This window comes from Vanacampus margaritifer, chromosome 6 (genome assembly GCF_051991255.1).
Source record: "Vanacampus margaritifer isolate UIUO_Vmar chromosome 6, RoL_Vmar_1.0, whole genome shotgun sequence".
Classification (NCBI taxonomy): Eukaryota; Metazoa; Chordata; class Actinopteri; order Syngnathiformes; family Syngnathidae; genus Vanacampus; species Vanacampus margaritifer.
In genome coordinates, this window is record NC_135437.1 from 29,172,675 (window position 1) to 29,196,024 (window position 23,350).

At 41.1% G+C, this 23,350-nt stretch overlaps 1 protein-coding gene across 2 annotated transcripts; it reads right to left on the reverse strand.

Moving 5' to 3' along the window:
* Window positions 1–205: 205 nt before the first annotated feature.
* LOC144053663 (FYVE, RhoGEF and PH domain-containing protein 6-like) lies at window positions 206–23,103 on the reverse strand. Of its 2 annotated transcripts, XM_077568344.1 has the most exons (21): window positions 22,933–23,103; window positions 19,018–20,722; window positions 15,141–15,300; window positions 13,633–13,700; window positions 13,522–13,552; window positions 11,101–11,252; window positions 8,742–8,898; window positions 7,776–7,863; window positions 7,199–7,249; window positions 7,064–7,122; window positions 5,789–5,860; window positions 5,640–5,708; window positions 4,599–4,682; window positions 4,438–4,517; window positions 4,245–4,347; window positions 4,011–4,154; window positions 2,766–2,871; window positions 2,596–2,687; window positions 2,389–2,514; window positions 912–1,051; window positions 206–830 (listed from the first exon to the last, which is right to left on the reverse strand). In XM_077568344.1, exons 1-21 carry the CDS (start codon window positions 22,943–22,945, stop codon window positions 794–796), a joined length of 3,537 nt encoding a protein of 1,178 aa, XP_077424470.1. In that variant the 5' UTR covers window positions 22,946–23,103; the 3' UTR covers window positions 206–793. The 2 variants fall into 2 exon arrangements, 1 of the variants encoding a protein (XP_077424470.1); XR_013294490.1 differs by having other exon boundaries at window positions 813–830; window positions 912–2,514.
* Window positions 23,104–23,350: the final 247 nt, after the last annotated feature.

Sequence of the window (23,350 nt, forward strand, 5' to 3'; positions counted from 1 at the left end):
ATGTCTAGTCAACAATATTTGATTTTAGAGATTGTTACAGAAAAAAAAAATAAAGCCTCAAGTGCATGATTAAGCAAAGTTTGTTGTGTTTTTTGGCAATGACTTCAGAGCAGAAGTAATCGGTGAAAAGTGATACATTTACCTGCGACCGGGTTACATTAAAATTCACATTTTGTTATGGAATTTTACACACATTTTTGAAGTATAGTTCACGAGAGCATGCTAAAACAATGCAGTATTTATTACAGTAACAAGATGTGGACATTCAATGTAATTACAGGTCATTCGTGATGTATTTACACAACATGTCTAGTGAGCTATTTACATACATTTGGGTGAGTTAAGTGCAGCCATTACTATTAATGGAACATACATGTGGGGGTGTTTCACCAATACACACTTTCTCTATTAAAAAAAAATAATAATTTAAAAGTTCATCACATATGAATACAAATAGTGCGCTACAGTGAACAACAAGGTTTTGTGTGAATGCGACTAAATCACAAATAACTGAAAAAGTCATATAAAAACAAAAAGGCTTTTCATCACAAATCACATTACAAAATATCTCGAGATAAAAAAAAGTTAAAAATGTGGACAATGCCGTACATGCTCGTGTTGCGGATGAAAAATGGCGAGAGACGCTCACAAAAGGTCACAAACCCGTAAATTGAGCAAAAACGATTGCTTGCATCCGATATGGCGTCTCCAGATGGAAACTCTGGGAGCACTGAGGTCAAACCTGCCAAGTCCACAGATGAAATGTCAACAACACGCAGTCAGTCCCCAGATACTACAGTACTGCGGATTCTCGGAACGTGTTGATCCACCTGTCAAGTGCGAAATTCAAGTTAATATAAAATGTCGTTGTACGTCACTACGCACAATGACGATCACGCTTCATAGTTTACCTCTGAGCTGTTTGCACGTCGTCCGCTTTGAAATTGTAGTAGAGGGTGTTTTTGTGGTAAAGCTTGAACTGCAACTTTTGCGAGTGGTCGACTTTTAAGACGAAGCCTAAAAGTGGTTGACTCTCCAAGGCGGCGACGTCCTGCATGATGGAAACACATTCGAGGACCGCAGTTGGACATTGAACCGTTCTTCGTCAGGGATTTCGACAACATAGGCTGGATTTACACTGCAGGTCCCAACAGTTCACTTTATTTACAATATCCGATTTCCTTTTTCCATGTACATGGAAGCCTCACGATGCTATTCTGCAGTTCGTTATTTGATCTATCACAGGTGACAATTATTTCATGGCTTTTAACTAGCGATGTTTGATGTCCCCCCCAAAAAAAAAAAAATCTGATCAATATCAGGTTTAAAAGCATGTTGTGTGGAACGGGTATAACTAGAGAATGTGTGTGTGTTTTTTTTTTTTTTTTTTATATAGGAGTGTCAAAATTAGTGCGTTCATTTTGAGTTCATTTAAAGTTCCTTTAACGTGCAATTAATGTTAATAAAAAAAAAATAATAATTTCAATTAACATAAAAATTCTACATCATAATAATCAAGTTGGGGTGAAGGGGTCAAGTTGTATTTCACAATTTTTAAAAAGTTACTTAATTTTTAACTCCTTCACCGCCATTGACTTCTATAGACGTCAAAATTCATTTGAACTATTTCTATGAGTTTCACATTTTTTTCCCACTTTTGTTAACAAAGAGTATGAAAACCTAGAAAATAAATGTATTGTACATTTAGAACAGCTATCAAGATTAATCTTGAGTTAACTAGTTGTCATGTGATTAATTACAATTAAAAAAAATAATCGCCTGATGCCCCTAATTAAAAAAAAAAGAAAAGATTATTAAAAATAAGGGACGTCAGACAATTACATTTTTCAATTGTAATTAATAGCATGACTTCAGTAGTTAACTCACGATTAATCACAAATTTTATATCTGCTCTAAATAAAAACGGAATCCGAATCGTAAAAATCGTATCAATTCACATCCCTAATTACTGTTTTTATGACTTTCAAGATGCACCCATACTTTAATATATTTTTTCTACTTTTATGTTGATTTTTTTAAATTGTACATTTAAAACAGATATAAAATTTGGGATTAATCGTGAGTTAACTACCGAAGTCATGTGATTAACTACAATAAAAAGAATATTTAAAAAAAAATCGCCTGACATCCTAGATTCAATTTTCTTTTATTTTTTAACATTGACTCTCTTTATTGCAGATTTCCAACCTCTTTTTGGGCATGTGATCTGTGCGTCGTCGAAGCAAATATCTGATTAGCATTTGGATTTGTATCCACATTTGTAAAACTGATTGTGATCTTTACGCCAGTTGTGCCGTTTGAGCGCAAAATGCATGTAAACTTGGTGTCAATCCAGCCTAAAGCGCGCGACACGCGAGTGTGGCCTACCTCACTGGCAGCGTACGTGTACAAAACTTTATCCTTGATCACAAACCACAAGCGCTTTCCCTTCTTTTTGCCCTTGAACCTCTGCAAATAGCCACTCATGGAGGGGTTGTCGGTGCTGGCGGACACCTGGCGAAAATCAAACGCACGGCGATAAGAGATCCGTCGCGTGCCCGAGAGTGCATCTTAAGGAGGGGAAGCTGGGTTGACCTCTTTGAGGGCTGCTGGTATCCGCTTGTGTTTGCGAGTGAACCCAAAGGAGGATTTGGGAATGGCGGCCGCCGAGAGATCTTCTTCGCAAACTGGCAACAAAAACAAAACCGGGGTGAAGTATTGGAAGACACAAAGCGGTGCGGGAATGCTGGCGAGTGGGAACCGACTTTGGTGCTCCCGCAGAACAAGGTAGCACTGGTCACACACTCTCGCCAACTGGTTCTTCAGGTACTCCAGGCTGCGCTTGTTGGAGGAACACGACTGGCACACCACCTAGTGGACAAAAAGCAAAATGTAGACACAGTGGCCTTTCCACACTCTTTTGACAAAGATTTTTTTTACATGAATAGATTTTTGAATTAACGATCATTTTCCAATGAATGAAGTGAAATTGGATGCATGTTTTAGTCACGTTATGGAGGTAAATATTGTACTACTTCAAGTATGTGGCACAATTGTGTGCTGTTTGTTACATTGTATTTTTTTGCAAAGTATTGATGAACTTTAAATGACGACGTGATTGTGGTGGAATCAAGAGATGGAAAAAGTCGGGTAAAATTCCCCACTGAAGGCCCAGCCCAGCTACAAAACGCATGGCCGGCAAGTGCCTGGCATTATTGTTCAATCCCGATATACGGTACGTGCCATTCCAAAAAAAATCATGTAATCAACTATTACCGACGTTATAGTAGTTTTGAATTTTTCATTATAGTTTGCTCTCATTTTGTTTGTTTTTAAATTCAGTTACTTTTAATTAGTTTTCAGAGCGCATTTGTAAGCTAGTATTACTTTTCATTCGTTCCAAAATGCTTCACTTTAATTTAGTTTTATTAGTTTGATTTATTTATTTGATCATTTTGGTGTACTCGGTTTCTTGTGTGCAAGATTAAAAAAAAAAAAAAAAAAAGTACTACAGTACTTTGTAGTAAAAATTCAACAAAATATTTCAAATATTTTAAAAATATTAATTATACATTTATTAAATATTAAAAATAAAGATTAGATTCCTCTGAATATGAAAAGAAAAATGCACTGATCTGTCAGCAACGTCTTACAAATGCACCAATGCCATCTAGTGGCAGAAAAAAGACCTGAACACAAATCAATATCACACTCGTTTATTACAGTACATTAATTAATGATTAATCCTCATTGAAGTCATTCGATTAATTACAATTTTCAAAAAATGTAATCGCCTGACACCCCTAATTTTTTCACACATGAACCAAAAAAGAAGAGCACTTGCAAGCATTTCACAAAGACGAGGAAAAAAATAATTGTTGCTATAATTATTGTTTTTGCTAATTTTGTAAACCTAAAATGTCGTTTTCTTTATTTAGTTTGTTCTCATGAACTCGACTATTACTGGAAGCGTGCGTGTTTTGTTTAGTCGATATGTGGAAGCGCCTCACCTTGCCGCAGGCGCGACAGTGGTGCCGCCTCCACGTCAGAGTGAATTCGCAGGTGCAGATCATGCACATGGTGGCGCGCGGGTCCGGGATCCAAATGGGAGCTTTGCTGCCCAAAGAAGCGCCATCGCCGTTGCTCAGTTGGACCTGAACATCGAGAGAACAAAAAGAGGTGAGCAAAAGCTCCAGGGTTGACTTTTGGAGCGAGCGAGCGAGCGAGCGAGCGCTGACGTTTACCTCGTCAAAGGACTTCCCAGAGATGAACGTGATCTTTTTCTTGGTGTAATCGCTGATGGCTTTGGAAATGGCCTCGAGCCACTCGTCTCTCTCCGGCGCCGAGCTGCAGCCGGAACGAAAACGCATTTCAAACAAATGTGGTTGACAGTGAAAAAAATGATGAAGATGAAAAATGAAAAATGAAAGCGATTACCTCGCAGAGAGAATGAAGGAGCGCTCCACGCTCTCGATGAGGAACTCATTCTGGCAGGCCTCTTGGCTCGGTCGGCTCACCTGTCGCGGTTGATATCAGCGTTAGGTGACGGCCAGCTGGATTGAAAACGATTCATGTAGTGCACGAAGAGGAGTCGTCACCCTCATCCCCGCCAGCGACAGCATGTTGTTAAACTTGTACTGGCCCGACTGAACAGGCGTGGTGTACAGCAAAGTGTCGTTAAACTGAAGGAGGAAAGCACAAGGGACTTTTTTTTAAAGGAACAACAATCAAGCTTCAAGCGCTAACCTTCAAAAAAAAATTTTTTTTTAAACAATCAAAATTATGACATAACTAGTAAAAAAAAAAAATCAATGATTTTATGATTAAGTGAGATGCATCGTATATTGTCATTGTTGGGCGGAAACCTACGGAAGAGGATTAGGGTCAGTGAAGAGAAAAAAAAAACGTCGGCAGAATTCTCACTTTATTCTCAGAATTCTGAGATTAAAGTCAGAATTCTCACTTTAAAGTCAGAATTCTGTGAATAAAGTCAGAGTTCTGAGAATAAAGTGAATAAAGTCAGAATTCTGACTTTAAAGTGATATGATGAATTATGAATTTTTTCATAAACCAATAAAATAATTTTGCCTCCACATCATCTGTTATTTATTTGTAACCAGTTGAAAGTGTTGAGAGGATCTCGAGAACAAACGTATTCAAACTTTTGGACACTCGGCATCACGTCTTAGAAGTGCCGTCGCCTCCGCGGGAGCCGTGCAGCGTGATGTCGTCTCAAGATTGAGAGTTTGGAAATGATTTAGTCAATAGCCAATGAAATTTGACATGAATTCCAGCGAGCCGTTATGCTTCGGGGTGAAAGAAACTGGGCGGGCACAAAAGTAAGTTTGTGTGGAAATTCATTTCGACCTACTCAGCTGCTTCAACACAATTTTGCTGTTGTGGTTTATGATAGCAGCAAAAGTTCTAATAGCCACTTGGCTTGGCGTTTTCGTTCCAATTTCTTTAAAAGAAGCGATTATGGAGATGCGATGATTTTTCCCAACAAGCAACAATACACTAAATAGTTTGTGTTCCATTTACAGTTAGAGAAAAGATTTTTTGCTATATGCGACTTATTACAATCAACAATGAACACACAAATCATGTTTAGAATACTAAAAAAAAAACAATGATTATACCAGGAAGAACATTCTGGGCTGCATGACCTTCCTGGACAGCTTGTTGAGAACGCCCTCCTTCACGAAGATCTGGCACAAAAAGAGAAGTCCGTGGATTGAAATCACATTTAGTGAGGCTTGTTGTATTTTTGACTGACGAAGCGTCTCACCCTTCCAGGCTGGACGATCTCATGATGGCCATTCAGGCTGCACTGCACCTGAATCAGCTTCTGGAAGTTATCCTTGTTGGGGGGGGCGGGGGGGGGGGGGGGACAAAACGGAAGACGTCACAATCAGGATGTTCACCAATAAAGAGGTGTCTTGAAATGATTCATTAAAATGAATGTGAATGCGATCATCGCTTTCAAGCACACTAAAATGTTTGTCATGATTTTTTACATTTTTATTTACTTACTTAACTTTAATTACTTTGACGGCGTATTAGGGCCACGTCTAAATATGTTATTGTTTTTCCAGACGGGGGGGGGGGGTTATATTTCGAGAGAAAAAACGTGCACATTTTTCTTAAATATTGCCCCCACCCTTTATAAAAACATATTTTTCTACGTGGCCCTAATATGCTGTTGTAACAAATTTGAGACTTTATAAAGTGGCAAATTTGCGAGTTTTTTTTCTCCCAATATTGCTCCCACCTTCTATAAAACAGATATTTCTATGTGGCCCTAATAACGCTGTCATACCAAATTTGCCACTTTATAAAGTTGCAAATTTACGAGTTTTTTTTCCCAGCAAATTTGCGAGTTTATAAAGTGGCAAATTGGCAAGATTTTTTCTCGGCCTATTGCCCCCACCCTCTAAAAAAATATATATCTATACACGGCCCTATTATACTGTCATACCAAATTTGCCACTTTATAAAGTTGCAAATTTACGAGTTTTTTTTTCCAGCAAATTTGCGAGTTTATAAAGTGGCAAATTGGGAAGATTTTTTTCTCGGCCTATTGCCCCCACCCTCTAAAAAAATATATATCTACTGTATACACGGCCCTATTATACTGTCATACCAAATTTGCGACTTTATAGAGTGGCAAATTTGTCACTTTATGAACTCGCAAATTTACAAGTTTTTTTCTTCCTTTTCTCTGAATATTGCCCACAGCCTCTAAAAAAATAGATATTTATACGTGGCCCTAATAAGCTGTTGTACCATTCAGCATTTACAAATTCACTTATTTGTGTTTTTTTTTTGGGGGGGGGGGGAATCAGATCTAAATAAAAATTTAACTACCATAATCAATTATTAAGCAAAACTATTATTAGCTTTTATTTACATATCCATTGTTTAAAGTATTATAAAACTGTTACATTGATACTATTCATTAGCCCATCAATGGTGTGCCCCATTACATGCTAGCATGAAGCTAATGGAGCAAGTCAGGTCGGGTTTCTGGCTTGATATTCTTGGACAGCGATTGTCATCTCACCCCTTGCTTCATGATGTCATTGGCGTGGTTGGCCACCTCTCGAACAATCGCAAGAGCGTCTGAATGGAGCAGAACGTTAGCGTCACACGTTACGCGCGTTGCGTCCCGGCGGCGACGTCACGTGACTGTGTTTACCTTGCGTGTCTTTGTAATCAGCGGAGTCTTTGGACAGGTTCTTCAAATAGTCTGCAAAAGCAAAACAGTTGAGCCGTGTGGGTCAACGAGCGCAACATTAAGAGCTCGGCCTCGCGGAGTAAATTCCTGCCACGTAATCTGCCATTTTAATCACTTTTACAGAAACAAAAAAAGTCTGCGGGTGATAATTTCGCAAGAACGGCGCCATGAGAATTCTTCACATTTTTCCAATTCGATACATACTGTACGTCTTGAGCAAGAATAAGCTTTTTCATGTTATGTCACTAAATCTGATTTGGGTTGAAAAATCCTATTACAGCGTTTGTGCACACTGGAGTATATTGACACCTTAAGATATCTTAAAGTGCACCAAAATTCAGCAATGGTGTCGGAAGATCTTGCTTGTTTTTATTTGCATTTTTTTTTTTTTATTTCAATGTTCAATGATTTTGATGGTGTCAGTTTAACGTCATCAAAATTGCTTTCAAATACAAACAACACGGAAGAATGAAACGTCAACGACATGTTTGCCTTTCCAGACACTAGAGGGCAGCACACTATGCTCAGCAAATCTGACCTCTGAGCAGGAGCTGATACTGAGGAATCCTTTGAATGGGCTTTAGGAGGTAGTGCTTTAGAGCCAGGTTGGCGCAACGTGGACTGGCCTGCCATAAAGAAGGACACAAATGGAAGAGAAAAAAAAATTAGTCACAAAACTGAATGATATTGGGCAGAAATTTCAGGATGAACTTGATGATGATGGACTCCCAATGGAATTTATTTTGCTGCTAAATGTGGTGCAAGCAGCTAATTGTGTCTTTTGATATTAAATAATTAAAAAAAAAAAATGCAATAGAAACTTGAATTCAAACTAGACTAAGTGCAATTTCTGCAGAAATTGCGTGAGAATGCTTCTGAAGTCAATTGAAAGATAAATGATGTGAAAATGACAAAGTACTAATTGTAGTTGAAAGATAAATGAATAAAAAGAACACTTGAACCCGGCAGGCGTGAATGTTTGAGGCTGAAAGTGCTGTCCATTCATTTAGATGGAAAAAGTGGAACAAATGATATCCATTGGGAAAAGGAGAAGATCAGAAGTTGTATGTATGGAAGTGGGCGTGGCAAGTTGGATTAAATGTCCGTTGAAAATGAAAATGGGGGAAAAGTTGATATTCAACATTAAATTGTGCCAATACTGTAAGTAACCTGGAATCAGACGATTTTTTCCCCAAGATGGCGTACATTTTTGAAGCAAGTTGACATTTGAATGGTGTCAATTGTAACGTGAATAAAGTATTATGGCAAAAAAAAGCAAGGAGAATAAAATGCTATAATAAGTATAAAGGTTAGAAACAACAGCATGCCTGCCATTAAAGCAAAGAAGTGAAACATTGAACATGTGCATTCAGAGGGTCAAATGATGTTGACCCTCGCTAGATGACAGCTTCCAATTGCTCAAATGAACTTTGACCCCAAAGTGAGTCATGCATCGGGATGGGAATGGAAAAGAAAAGAAATCAAGTCAGCCGGCTCGTGTTACCTCAAATTCCCGCACGACGGCACCGAAAAGCGGATTCTTCTTGCTCTGCTCTTCCAGCAGAGCCGCATTCTTGTCAAACTCCCGGATGTACGTGGAGTACATCTTCAGGTAGGGACCTTTCTTCAGGAAGATGTCGGACAACTGCTCACTTTCGTCCCTGTTCACAGAAAAAAAAGTTGGTTCATTACAATTGAATGAGATGCAACAAGAGCTGTAGAAAGATGAGGGGGGAAATGCACAACAACAAATGCACATGGTAGATAAAAGTTGATCTCTCTAGACATTTACTTGAAGTTCCATCATTATAATAAAAAAATAAATAAAAAAAGATGATCCATTTGTACGCATCGATAAAGTATTCTACAGATGAATCCGATAAAAATTACTGTGACTTTGGGTGTGTATGGCTTTAAGTCATTCACTCGCAGCCATTTTTACTGAAGCAACCCCTTTTGCTCCCGGCCATCTTACTAGATTTTGACTAGTTTTGCAAGGACCACAGAACATTCTCTTCTATTGATATAAAAACATGGAAGAAAAGAAAGATTAGAGTCTCTTCTTTCATCAGGGAAAAAAAAAAAGTATATTTTTACCCGTTTCCGTTTTGCAGCAATTAGCATTAGAATATAGCTAAGTTTCATCATTATTCACAAATCTGTTGAAAACACTGTCAAAAAGAGCTTTCTTGCAACATGGCCCTAGCTGATCTCTTATATTCTGCTGCCACCTGCTGGTCGTTTTTTTTTTTTTTTTTTTAAATAACTACCATTGCTTTAAGTGTCCTCTTCATGTCAGAAACTGTTTTCTGTGTGCTCTAGCATAAAAATTATTAAAATAAATAAATAAAAAAAACATATAAATACGTTTTTGGGTTTGAATGAGTTCATTTAAAAGGCTTGGCCCAGCCCAGTGAGTGACGTGGGTGTCAGCAAATGAGAGTGTAGCGTTGGCTAGCTGGAGGTTTTGTAATCGGATGATTCAAGCAATCCCAGTAATCGCCCAGCTTCTTACTTAAAATAATAAAAATAAAACCAGGGGGTAGAATATTAGAAACACCCCCCGTCATGCGGAATGCAACCGCAATTATCAACTAAGGCATTCAACATCTCAGAAAGTGTCAATCCAAATGTTTGAAGGTTGTTCAAGTGATGTCACACAGTTGTTGAGCAAGAACGTCACAAATAACAATCAACATTCCTCCTGAGGATTGCTAACAAACATTGGTGAGTCACTGGCAAGTATTTTTGGTTTCTTTCAATGGCTGACAGCAGTTGCTGGATGGCGGAATGCAACCACACGGATAAAGTGACAGCGTCGCATTCCACAGCCAGATTTTTTTTTTTATCCAATCAGATTTCAGCCTGTATGTGTTGCCATGTCATCTACCCAGGGCCTTCACAATCACAAGTGCTAAACCATAATCGCAACGGGACTGCTTCTTTAACCAATCACATTTCCAACGTCCTCCATGATGTCAGCATTTTTCCGTCATCTCATTGGTTGCTCAGTTAAAAAAAAAACGTACCGCAGCCAACTTTAGTGGAGCATCCAACTGTTTCGATTTTTAAGCGAATTTACAGAAAATGCGCAAAACAGACATGTGACTCATGCCCGTTTCCATCTGTTCTTCTTATGCGAATATCGAGAGTGGACTCCACCACTGTAGGTGGCGCTATACACCTAAGAAATGTGATCCACCAGTCATTTTAAAGAAGAAGAAGAAGACCAGGAAGCGACTGCGCCGTGCGATGACGTCGTATGACTTTTCTTTTGCAATTCTTGATCAACCGTAGCGTTTCTTTGCTGTTTTCTATCTAAAATTAGCATTAATATTCACTTCATCAATTACACACAAAATAAAAATTCATCTCATGCTTTCTCAAAGTGTGTTGGCATCCGGGTGGCAGTATGAAAATGAGGATTAAGTAAGGCAATCAATCAATCAATGCGATCATCAGAGGTGGCAAATCCAGGTCCAGAAAGTAAAAACCCTGCCACAGTTTGGCTTTAGGCGCTAGCTAGCTAGCTCCCTAGCAAGCTCCCATGATGCTCGTTTACCTGCTAGGGAGCAGGTAACAAGAACAAATAGCCTAGCTAGCTAGCTAGCGCCAGGGGCTGGATAGAAGTAGAAGAAGAAGAAGTCTTTCACTTTCAGAAGACGTTTACCCTAGCAGGTAAACAAGCACCATGGGTGCTAGCTAACTAGCTGGCTCGCTCCCTTGCAGGTAAACGAGCACTATTGGAGCTAGCTAGCTAGCTAGCATCAATGGCAAAAGCCAAACTGTGGCAGGGCGTTGACTTTCTAGACCTGGATTTGCCAATTCTGGTGATCATGAAAGCATTTGTGGACACTTGCTACCATTTGGCCAGTCGATTGTGCAGTTCTTGCAGCAGGTCCTGGTTGAGCTCGTAGAGTTGCGGGAGATAGTAGAGGATCTGGTTGAGCAGACGATCCTCAATCACGGCTTTGCCGTTTTGACGGGACGCTTTGGCCACGGCGTCGCGGAAGTCCTGCAGTTTACACACGTCATAGTTGAAGGATTTGTTGAGTGCTCGTATGGAAGGATTGTGTCATAAACTACAATCTTCAACAACTGTACGACCTTCTTCTATTCTTTTGGATTCCCGTTTATTTTATTTAGTTCACAAAAATATTTTTTCAATTTTAGTTTTGCTGATTTTGTTCAGGTGAATGTGCTTTTTGTGCTGTCACTTTGGCATTAAAAAGTATTGCAAAAGCATTTTCCCCCTGATTACGATTTGTTAACTAATGATTGGTGTTTATTTCGTATTTGTATAGTGATTTAAAAAAAAAAAAAAAAAAAGGGGGGGGGGATTGATGTTGTATTATGTTACCGGTTCGGTCATTGTTTTGGGCAATTTTGAATAAAAAGATGGCTACAAACGATTATTCGTTTATTAAAATAGTTGTCATTCTATTTGATAATCGATTACTTGTCCATTAATCGATTCATTTTGACAGCTGTAGTGTTTTTGTTGCTTTGTTTGTTTTTAGATGAATAATTACCTGCAACCCAATAAATAGCAGTTTTGAAACGGATCCAGTATTGTTTGATCCTGTTTTCATGAATGCTTCAAACTTTAAAAAAAAACAGAACAACAACAACAACACACAAAATGTTTTCCGTAAGTCATACATCACTTTTCGATTCATAACAAACATTTGGTCCTTATCCAAATTTTTGTGTCTGCCAATTCTGTTTTGCACGTGAGCACGGAGCGGATGGAAAGTTGCCGGCGTGCCGCGCCGACACGCAGCCTGAACAAACAGCACCGACATTCTTTCGGACTCAGTATGACTGTGTGTCATCACCGGACTCGATTCCTCCTCAGCTGAGCTGACGGATACTTCCTGTCTGTGGGCTGCACTGACATCTTGCTCATATGACCAATTTTAACCAAAAAAGGTCTCCGGTCACAATATTCCAGGACAGCAAATGAAACAATTGCATCTTATGTTAAAAAGGTAGTGTTAAAAAAAATGCACAAATAAGCAAAATTACTTACACTTTATGCTTAAAGTAAATCTCTGGTAAAAGTACGCAATCAACTCCTGCACTTCAGTGTAGCGTCGCCAGACTAGTCTACCTAGCAACGACCTCTGACCGCGCAGATGGGAAAAGTTGTCAGAAAAATACTCGAGTAAAGCACTTTTTACAGTACAGTTGCAGTGACAAATGACACGGGAGATGAAAGCGCAGTCGTGAAGGGCGTTGCAGCCAGCCTAGCGTTAACCGAGGAGAGGAGACCATTTATTATGAAAACACATTATAGTTAGGGGTGTTGGGCGATGACATTTTTGAATCGTAATTAACTGCATGACTTCAATAGTTAACTCACCATTAATTGTACATTTTCGATTTGTTCTAAACGTACAATAAAATATTTTTCATAAAGTTTTCATACGCTTAACATAAAAGTGGGGGAAAAAATGTTAATCTCATAGAAATATGGCTGCATCTTTTAGTCATTGTTAGTCATTTTATAATAATTCATCAAATTGAGTTAAAATTAAAAAGATGTACTGTACTGTAAAAAATGAGTGCGATATTTGCTGTTGAGGTAATTTTTCTGCCACTAGAATTGCATTTCTAAGTCATTGGTGGCAGCTCAGAGCATGTTTCTTTTCATATTAAGAGCTATTTAACCAGCTAATGTAACTTGAGAAATTCGGCACATTTTTAACTCATTCACTGGCAGCCATTTTCACTGAAGCAACCCCCTTCGCTCCTGGCTGTTTTGCTGGGTTTTGGCTGACTTTGCAAGACCCACAGAATATTGTGTTCTATGGCTATAACAACATGGAACCTACCAAGAGAAAGATACGAGTCTAAAAAAAGTATGGTAGTTTGTTTAGTGCGATGAGTACAAAGTCATTGAGCATCAAAGGTCATCACGGTAACGTTGTTTGCTTGTGGCCCTTCGAGTTGCATTACATGCTTGACGCAAGTCCAAGTTGAAATGTTATTGTCAAGATGATTGCAATGCGCCGAGGAAAACGGCGAGGAATGTGAGCGAGGAGAGCCGGGTTAGCCACGCACTCTTGTTTTGCACGCAGTCTGCACGCGTGCGCGTGCGCGCGCGCCACTAAACGGCATAATCAAGAAAATGCTGACTCACTAAAATGTCGTACAGGTCACAAGATGAAAATATGGTAAATGAGCACTTGGACTTTGACGAAGATGGACGTGATTGGAATTGCACGCCGAGGGGTGAAACACTAAATGAAAAAAAGCAAAAGGTCCCGTAGAGGACTTACCACATGAAGCAGCTTCAAGACATCAACAAATCTACGAAGCAACCAAAAAAGCCAAATGTTACACATTGTATCATAACATCATTAACGTTGACAAAAAGAAAAGTGTCTTACACTTTCTCCGAGGTCATAATTTCAGTGGCGATGTGATGGATCTTTGTCTTTCGGGCGCCGCTTTGCATCTATCGCGAGAGCAACAAAAACAAAAAAAAGTTCAATATGCTACTTGCTAGTTTATCTACATCGTTGCAAAAGAAATTATTCAAAATAGGGCTTGATTTGTCTTTTTTGTTGATAATTACCGTAACATCCATGCTAATTTCCTCTCTTCAACTTTAACCCAAATCTATTTATAATACACAGAGGTGGCAAATCCAGGTCCAGAAAGTAAAAACCTTGCCACAGTTTGGCTTTAGCCCCAGGTGCTAGCTAGCTAGCTAGCTCTCTAGCTAGCTCCCATGGTGCTTGTTTACCTGTTAGGAAGCTAGCTAGCTAGCATCAGGGACTAAAGCCAAACTGTGGCAGGGTTTTTACTTTCAGGTGCTCGCTAGCTAGCTCCCTAGCTAGCTCCCTAGCTAGCTCGCCGGGTGTTTGTTTACCTGCTAGGGAGCTAGCTAGCTAGCACGAGGGGCTAAAGCCAAACTGGGGCAGGGTTTTTACTCTTGGACCTGGATTTGCCACCTCTGATTATACAACGCAATAAAAACAACACAGTTGAACCACATGCATAACTTCAACAAAAGAAAAACATAGCAAAGAATATTACATGTAAATAGATCACAAATATGAAGGAATATCAAACCAATTCAAATATATAGAGAGTACAAAAAAATGTTAACGTCTCAAACTGATCTAAAAGCCAGAGGAAACAGTTAGCCTGTCTATAGCATTTTGCATTATATGTTAGCATTAAGCTAATGGAGTTTTTGTATGATTTGGTTGATGAACATTTGGTACTTGGTTTGATTGTGTTTTGTTAACCTTAGAATACATTACCATTTGGTTTAATTTACTTCAGTTGGGTTCCATATGATTGACATATTTAAATGAGCAATTTTTGAAATCATATTTTCACACGGTACGTCTTTTTATTTTTTTACGTCTTCGAGCCAAGGTGGTATGCTGGCCCCAGGTGGCCAAGACACGCACCCCAGCAGGAGAAATTGTTTATTTATATTCTGTTTAATTATGCCAGTACTTCTCAATTATTTTTTATTACCCCCCCCACCGCCGCCAGAAAGAAGAAAATATCCCAAAACCCCACCAGGTCTCCGCCACGACTCTAAATAGTCTCATTTGTAAGTACAACTCTGCAGAGCGCCGCTGCCACCTACCGCAGTGGATGTGCAATTACACTTTATTCTAATAAAGCGGCAAAAAATTTGCGTTCACACTGCTCGCCCCCCCCACCCTCTATTTGAGAAGGACTGAATTATGCTATTATTGTAGGTATTCATAACGTAGAATATTGCTATAATAGTTCCTTATTAGAAAACATATTTCAATTTTTTTTTGGGGGGGGGGGGGAACGGATTAATGGCATTTCCATTCATATCAAAAGGAAAATATGATTTGAGTGTTTTGAATCCAACCGGTATCTCACTGCACTTTGGTTTCCTCACCGCACTTTCCTCTGGTTGCTCGGCGTCTCCTTTACTTGAGAACGAGCTGTCATCTTCATCTTCATCGTCATCGTCATCGTAGTCATCGTCGGAAAAAGGCAGCATGAAGTCGTGGTCGGAAGGTCCGTCGATGTCGTACACTTCTTCCTCCAAAGAACTTCTGCTTAAAATAAAGCCGGCAGAGCACAAAGTTTGTTGTTAGCGGAAAAGTGATGACACGTGTGAACAAATGAGTGATGACGTTATTTATAAGGGGGAGGGGGGGGGGTTCTATTTAAAGAAAAACTATATTCAGCACACAGTCAAATGTACGCAGCTGCATTCAAACACTTCCTGCAGATTCATCAACACAGACGGGGGGGGGGGGTGTTGGTGGTTGGGGGGGGGGGGGGGGGCGGTTCAGGATAATCATCAGCTGGGTCATGCAAAACAAGTGCAAGTTCATTTGTACACAGAAAAAAGGGTTAGTATAAGACGGACACTTCGGGGCTCACGTACTTGGCGGCCATGTTGGCAGGGGCGATAGTCCAATCAAAGGTAATGAAAAGCATGGATATTAGCTTAGCATCACCATAGCTACCTATTATAACTATAGCTTTTGTTTAATGGAGCGAGAGAGCGTCACTTAGCACATGCTGGGAAAAAAAAAAAACTTGGACGTTTGACTGGGGAACCAAAATGACAAATTGTGGCATATGCAGCAAGAAGCGATACATATATATTTAGACAAAAAATAAAGTTTTCATCATGTATTTCAAATGTGTTTCCCACGATGAAAGAACACGATAACTACACGGTTGTGCCTGAGAAAAGTTGACCACAGAAAAAAAGAGTAATAGTGAATAAAGCACGTGCAGCAAAAATAAGCTCCTCACGCGCGCGCACACACACACACACACACACACACACGCACACACACACACGCCCATACACACACACGCGGCGGTATGTTGACAACAGCTGTGACTCATTTGGGTTTGCGAGCTGCCCAACGTGTTTTCTAGCATGTGACTGCCGATTTGCTTTGAAGCAGTGGCATGCTAAACTACCGATAAGCTAAGGTGAACTAAGTTAAGCCAACACCAGGCTACGCTAAGCTGCACGAGACAGTGTTGAGTTGTACGGCGTAATCCTGCGCCAATCACGTCAACCCGACTGACTTGTTATTAGGGTGGAAAATCTCATTCCAGTATGACTACAAACATTTGACTTTCTTCTAAGCAGGCAGTTGCTCGCCTTGCCCGCATGCCCGGGCATCACATTACCCTAATTGCGCCGATCTATTTTTCACTCCTTATCCCATCAACATTTTGAGTGAATAAAAAAAAAAAAAAAGTTTTTATCCAACTCCTTCACTATGAACTAAGCCTTTGCATATGGTTGGTAATAGGGGTGTGCCCAAAAAAAATCGATTTTCATAAGAATCGCGATTCTCATTGAGTTCGATTCAGAATCCATTTTAAATGTCCCAAAATCGATTTTATTTCAATTATTTTATATTGTCTTGCCCTTGTTTGTGTGCGCCTTTATTGAGAGCGCTGTTCATATTGAACGATTTGGGCCACTTAGGGGCAGTGTGGTTCCGCGTGTTCTGATAAAGTGTTAAGTTGTAGTCACAATCAAGTTATACCAATAAAAGTTGTTGGGGTTTTTTTGCAGCGTAGGAAGAGCATATGCCGGTGAGTAATGTTAAGATGCGTCTCTGCATACATTCCTGAAGCATTTTGTGGATGAATATCGGTTCTTTTGAGTGATAAAAGTGCCGCAAGTAGCGCGCTAATTAGCATTAGCGAGTCAGACTGGAGCAGATCATGACGATTCTTTGTCCATCTATAAATTGAAGCAGAAATCCTTGTCAATCAAATCGTTTTAAATTTTTAAAAAAAATCATTCTGAATAGAAAATCGATTCTGAATTGAATCTTAGACCCAAAAATCGGAATCAAATCGAATTGCGAGACAGTCAAAGATTCCCACCCCGAGTTGGTAATATCAAAATATTAAAATAAAAATACTGCCTGAAAAATCTTCAATCCAGAAAGTAGGTCAACTGTTGTTTGAACTGCCTTTTTATGTTTCTGTTAGTAAAAACAGGCAATTAAATACCGGACACTTCAATGACATGCAAATAGAATACATAAATAGAGTGATTTAAAGGTCTGCATCCATCTTAAAACAAAAGATGCAGACCTTTAAATATGGTCCAAAATTTGGTGTGCATTTCCTGGATCGCAAAAGTGGGCGTGGTCAACTTTGAAGGGCCAGAGTTTGGAGGCTCAAACTTCGGATTCTTTTTTTTTTTTTTTTTTTTTTGACATCATAAGGCACTAACGAAATACAAATCTGGCAAATTGAAGACTGGAGATGGTTTGTGAAATGACACGGAATGACCCTCATGCTAATCAAAGGTTAGCCTCATTTAAATGAATGACGGGACAAGCCACCCCAACCTTATGTAATATTTGCATTATTGTTGACTTCCTTATCGTCACAAAGTGCAACCACAATGTTTTGGCATCTGTGGAGACACAATAGAAATGTTGCATCTACTTGAATTTCCTAGAGTAGTAAGGTGGCAGTGATTTCCATTTCACGCCCACAAGACGTCCGCGCCTGAGAGGCAAACGTGCCAAACTCCCCAAACAGGAACCTGCCACTGAAAAGCTGCACGAATGATGGGCTGCATTCCATTTGGGTTTGGAGTTCCACACGGCGCTTTCTTTTATTTTCATGTTGTGTGTTTACGTTACCTGATAGACAAATGTGTTAGCTTCTTAGCCGCCGCCATCACAATCAAATGACTGATCTTATTAGCCATTTCAAGGACAAATTCTTCAAGAACATTTTTGCAATGTCTGATGTCAGCCATGTTATTTTCTGCAGTCGGAAGCAGCTTCGGATCATCTTCCGATTCTTTCATCCACCCGTTGCGAAAGTCTACTCGTCCACGTGTAGAGTCGAGGGTGACACGGGAGTCCCGGACCGCAGTTAAAAAAAAAAAAAAATGATGTAAACGACTCCTGACCTGCCCCTGTTCAGAACGACTCCCACTCCCGTGCTGCTCCCATTTTGGAGATCAGCTACACAAAAAAATATACGATAAAAAAATTCATCCAGCTCACCGTCTGCTTCCGGTGAACTTTTTATCCTGTCTCGTCCCAATCCAGCGATTCAAGGTTAACTTGGCTACCGTTCCGTGGGAATCGCGGGATTCCTAAAAAAATGTCAGCCTCTAATGTAGAGTTGAAAACAATGCGATCGGTTTCACATTCCCAGGGACGTATTTTTAGGTCTTTTCCATTTTTTCACATGGCGGTCTGAAAATGGTGATGATGGGGGACAACTGAAAAATAATCGAGCCACTTTTTCATGACTTGATCACCTCTAGAAAAAAAGAGCACATATTTTATGACCTACAAGCGTTTTTTTAAAAACAGTTACTATAAGCAGGGCTGCGCACGCGGTGTGCCGGTGCGCATGAGCACCAGAAACGAAATATTGCACTCCAGTTCCAAGTCAAGTCTGCCGCCACGACGACTTCTTCCAAGAAAGAACTTCAAAATAAAAGCTAGGGAAGTCATTGCTATCCATGTACAATATTATTTGTTTGGCTTTTATTTGGACGTTTAACCCTCGCGGCGGGTTTCATAGAAGCCGATCGACAAACATGGCGGCCGGCTTAACTCGCTAACGCTAAATTTTTCCGTTAGTTGGCTTCAATCCGTATCTCCGTTTCACATGTTAGTGATCAACTACCCTACGTTGCGCCTCAAGTTCAAATCCGAGGTCTCCGTAGGAACAGAATTCCGTGGGAAACCCAGGAAGTCGCCTGCCGACATTTCATCAGACAATCGAAATAATCGAAAAGCGTTACGCACCTGTCATAGTCAGCGTTCTGATCCGGGGACAAATACGCCTCCGGCTCCTCATAAATGCCGTCGTCGTTGTACAAACTCTGCCAGGTGGCGCTGGAGCCATCCGAGCCGCCAAAGTAGACGTTCTCGTAGTCCGAGATCTCCTCATAGTGGCAGATGTTCTCATAGTTCCCGTCCCGGTCTTCTCCGTCCACGCTTTGTTCCAGTCCGACCAGCGGGGACGAGAACTCGCGTTCCGTCCCGAGCGCGCCGCGGAGACGCTGCGGGCCGTCCTGCTGGTCGGACTCGGACGTCTGGGATCCTTTAGCCGTGCGCTTGGGCAGCATCATGACGGACAGCTTGAGATCCAGCAGCTTCCTGAAGGAGCTCCTGCGTCCTTCCGAGCGGACCAAGTCGGTACCGGAGAAGGACCGGCGTCTCGGTTTGCCCGAGGTTGGCGTCGGGGAACTTCCAGGCGTTGTGGTCGTCTTCACCGGAGGCAAAGGAAGATCCGCCGTGACGGTCTTTGGGTTGGATTTCAGATCTTCTCCGAGCGCGGGAGATCCCGTCTTCTTCACCCGCGCCATCGGGCTGTCGTTTCTTTGCGGCTTCTTCGGAACTTGCTCGACGGCGCCGTCGCGGTTGTCTGGGCCGTTGGGGAGAAAGCTGGAGTCTGTCTGCTTTTTGTCGGCGGCCTCCTGATGGCGCCGTCCTTCCCTCGCCACCTTCCCGTCGTCCTTGTCAACAGATAACTCGGTATCAAAGGCGTTGCTGTCCCAGCCCAGGTCTCCTTCGTCCACTTTGTGTTGCAGCGTTGACGGAGCAGGACTTGGCGGGTTTTCAGGCGCGGCGAGATACGGTTTCCTCCTGGGCGTCGGGGCCGGTCTTGCGACAGATGTTGCTTTTTCGCCAGCAGTCCAACTGACAGCTGAGGATGCGCCGCCTTTCCCTTCAGATGACAACTTCAACTCTTTGACGTTCCTCCCTTCCTGGATTGGGATCTCCTCTCTCTCCTCCTCCTCCTCCTCGTCCTCCACCTTTTCCTGCTGGGCCAACAAGCTGGTTTTGTGTCTCCGTGGCACCGGGACAGGGAGGGGCTTAGCGTCCCCCCCTGGACCGCGCTCCGTGTCATCCAGGGTTACAGCATTAGCCTCGTCGATCACAGTTCTGAAAACAAGCTGTCCAACTTTTATCTGAGGACTCGAAGTGTTCACGTTTTTGTCACGGTTCTTGTAAGGTTCTACGGGTAAAGTGTCTCGGGGTGGTTTACGATTCGGGAGGTGGCCATTGGCAGTTGACGTATGAGAGATTTCGGTTTTGGACTCCGAGGATGTGGTCTTTCCATCCTCCTCAGCTCCGACCTTGCGCAAAGTCTTAAAGTCTTTCTGGGTTTTGTCTAAGTGACTGTCACGGATGCACCGGCAGTTTTTCTGGCTACACAAACAAATGGGAATAATATAATCCCAGTTTGGCTTTTTGTCCTCGTGTTGTATTCCATTCCGGGTGTTGAGGAGGCCAACCACCTGCGGGCTTTTGGCCGGAGAAGTCGCCGCGGGTTTGGAGTTCAGCTTGGAGGGGTTGGGTTTGGGTGCCAGTTTGGGTTTCATCTTCCCGGGGGGGCCAGGAGACTGCTGCGACACCACGTCTTCCCTGGCCGTTGAGGCAAACCGCGCCCCCGGCTGCAGCTGGGCTAGATTGGGTTTCGGCGCCAGAGGTGGCTTGCGCATGCCTGAGGAGACACAAAGAGACGTGAGCAAATACCAAAAAGATTGACATTTCTAATTCAACCCGATTTGGGTGAAAAGAAGCCTCTCAAGTAGCAGAAAAACAAATCATACCTTTGAGACTCCATCTGAAGGATTAAATTGCATTTTAGTTTTTCTTTTTTTTTGGGGGGGGGGGGGTGTTTCACTTCACACATACCAAACACAACTCGACAACAACAATACAAAGCAGAATGGACACGAGCTGTGTTCTGCATTCCTCAGGCGTCATTAAAAGCTTCTGTTATGCGTCGGTCCCGTAAAACAGCCGCATTAGTTCAAACGCGAGCACTAAGCTGCCTTTGCTTTTTTGCAAACAACCCAATAAAAGTGGAGTTTTTGAGGGATGTTTTGCTTTTGCCACACCTCAAACTCGCCGACTGAGAAAGAGATTTGATGGCAAAATATGAATATATTTCTAGTTATACAACTAAGAAACGTGCCGCGAGTGATTTTGTTGATTCCACACACATTGTGGATTTTAAGTTTTAGGTGCCTACATTTGCCCGACTTGCAACCAACGTTGCTGCCAATTCTGACCCTCATAATCGATGTGACAAGCGGAGATTTATCATCTACGGTAAAGTATGTTCTACTCAAAAGCGACGTTGGCCAAATCCAAAAGTGATGCAAATGCTGCCATCTACAGGGATCTGTTAGTCATTACAGTGGTTTACAAACCTACAATTTCGCAGGCAAGCTGTGAACGAGTTGCCTTATTTTTAACATGCGATGGCAGTTAAGAATGCTAAATGTCACAAACGCAAAAAAAAAAAAAAGATTGACGGATTAAGAGTATTAAAGACCAGAAGGGTTTGATCCATAACTGGATTATTTGTATTTCAATTGGTAATAAAGTGGAACGAAAGGTATTGCGGTGGATTTTGTATGTTCCTCTAAAATAAAATGTAAGATGACAAGCGAAATATCCAAATCGCGGGTTCAATCCGTTTTCAGGTGGATGCCAGATGTTGCCCCAGTGGGTGACGAAGATTTGAGAACGAGTGTCGCGGTTTTAACTCTAAAAATCTGCTTTGCAACCACTGATCCTAAACCTAGAGTGGATAATGCGCAAAGCGGGGGTTCGAATATCGCATGGCTTGTCTGTCCCACCCCACGCAGCGTAATCCGGCTACTGGTCCATGTCAGCAGGCTGACGATGACGAGGGAGATGAGCGGGATGATTTGTTGAAGGTTGGGGGTCGGGGGTGTTGATGGGGGGGGGGGGGGGTCCGGGAGTCATGCAAACTGGTATTACTGACCAAACTAGTGGACCACCACAACACCTGAAAGACTACAAATATCTTCTATTTCCTTCTTTCAGCACTTTAGTAATTAACAAACAATGTTTGAAAATGCTGCAGAAGATTTTTTTTCTAACACGGAGAGAGATAGGGAGTCATACAAATTCAAATGTTTGCTCATTTTCAAGAAAAAAGTCAAAATGTTAAGATAACTAAATAGTGTCTTGTTGTGATTTTTTTTTTTTAACAAACCAGATCCCCCCCCCCCCCCCCAGAACAATGATTTATCTAGTTGTGATTCAAATTCATAATCTTGCGACAATAAAGTTGCATTTTTCAGGTTGCATTATATTTATCAAAACAGTCATTTAGATATGTAGGAATATGATACTGTACAAAATTGTCTGCTGCATTAGACGTTTAGTTTTCAAAAACTTTGTGTACAGGTGCAATATTTTATTTCTATTTAAGTACATTATCGTCAACCAATCTAAAAAAAGAAAAGAAGAAAAACTCATTAATCTCAACACTGAACATGTTTTCCACCTGTTGTTCCAAAACTCCAATCTTTTTACATTCTACCAAAATGTTGATTTTCTTAACCGCTTGTCCTCACAAGGGTTCTACTAAAATTAAAGAAACGTGAAGTAGACACACTCGATTTGCTTCAGCAGATCACCAAAAAAAGAAAAAAAAAACATAAATGTTGCGAAACTGAACTAGCACGAAGACTTCAGTTTGACCACCACGAAAAGCACCCAACAAGAAACCGAAGCCAAATAACCAGGCGACATTTGATATCAATCAAGACATCAGCGAAAAGCACAATGTAATATTCACACGTCACGTTTCGTAAATTACAACTCGTTTTGGTGTCAAAAGTGACAAGAAACAACAACATTCACCAACCGAGAGGTTCATTGATTTCTTACCTGACTTCATCATCGCGTCAGTCCGTCCACTTTTCAGCCAAAATTCATGTCCGGGTACAAACTTCACAGTTGTCAAGTCAAGTTGTGCACGGTGGGCATTCCTGCGTGCTCGGGTAAAAGAGTTGCGACAATAATAAACTGAGCCCCGCGGCAGCTTCGAGCGAGCGACTGACTCGGTGGATTTGATTGAAACACTTTTCAGTCACTCAGCTTCCTGCTTGTAGAGACAACCAACAACACGTAGGGGGCGCCAGAATGCTCAAAAACATTAATTAGATCTTTTTTTTCTCTTCTTTTTTTTTTTGCTATTGATGACGTTACACTGAGAAATGTATTGCAAACCCAATTCCCCAAAAAGTTGGGACACGATACAAATTGTGAATAAAAACTGAAGGCAATTATGTGGAAGTGACACATT

What these genes read in the sequence shown, in the direction of transcription:
- LOC144053663 (XM_077568344.1), bottom strand. An exon ending in CCGTCGTGCGGGAATTTGAG is followed by an intron (nt 7,864 to 8,741) that starts GTAACACGAGCC and finishes TCTTTATGGCAG; the next exon opens with GCCAGTCCACGTTGCGCCAA. An exon ending in ACACGTACGCTGCCAGTGAG is followed by an intron (nt 1,052 to 2,388) that starts GTAGGCCACACT and finishes TCCATCATGCAG; the next exon opens with GACGTCGCCGCCTTGGAGAG.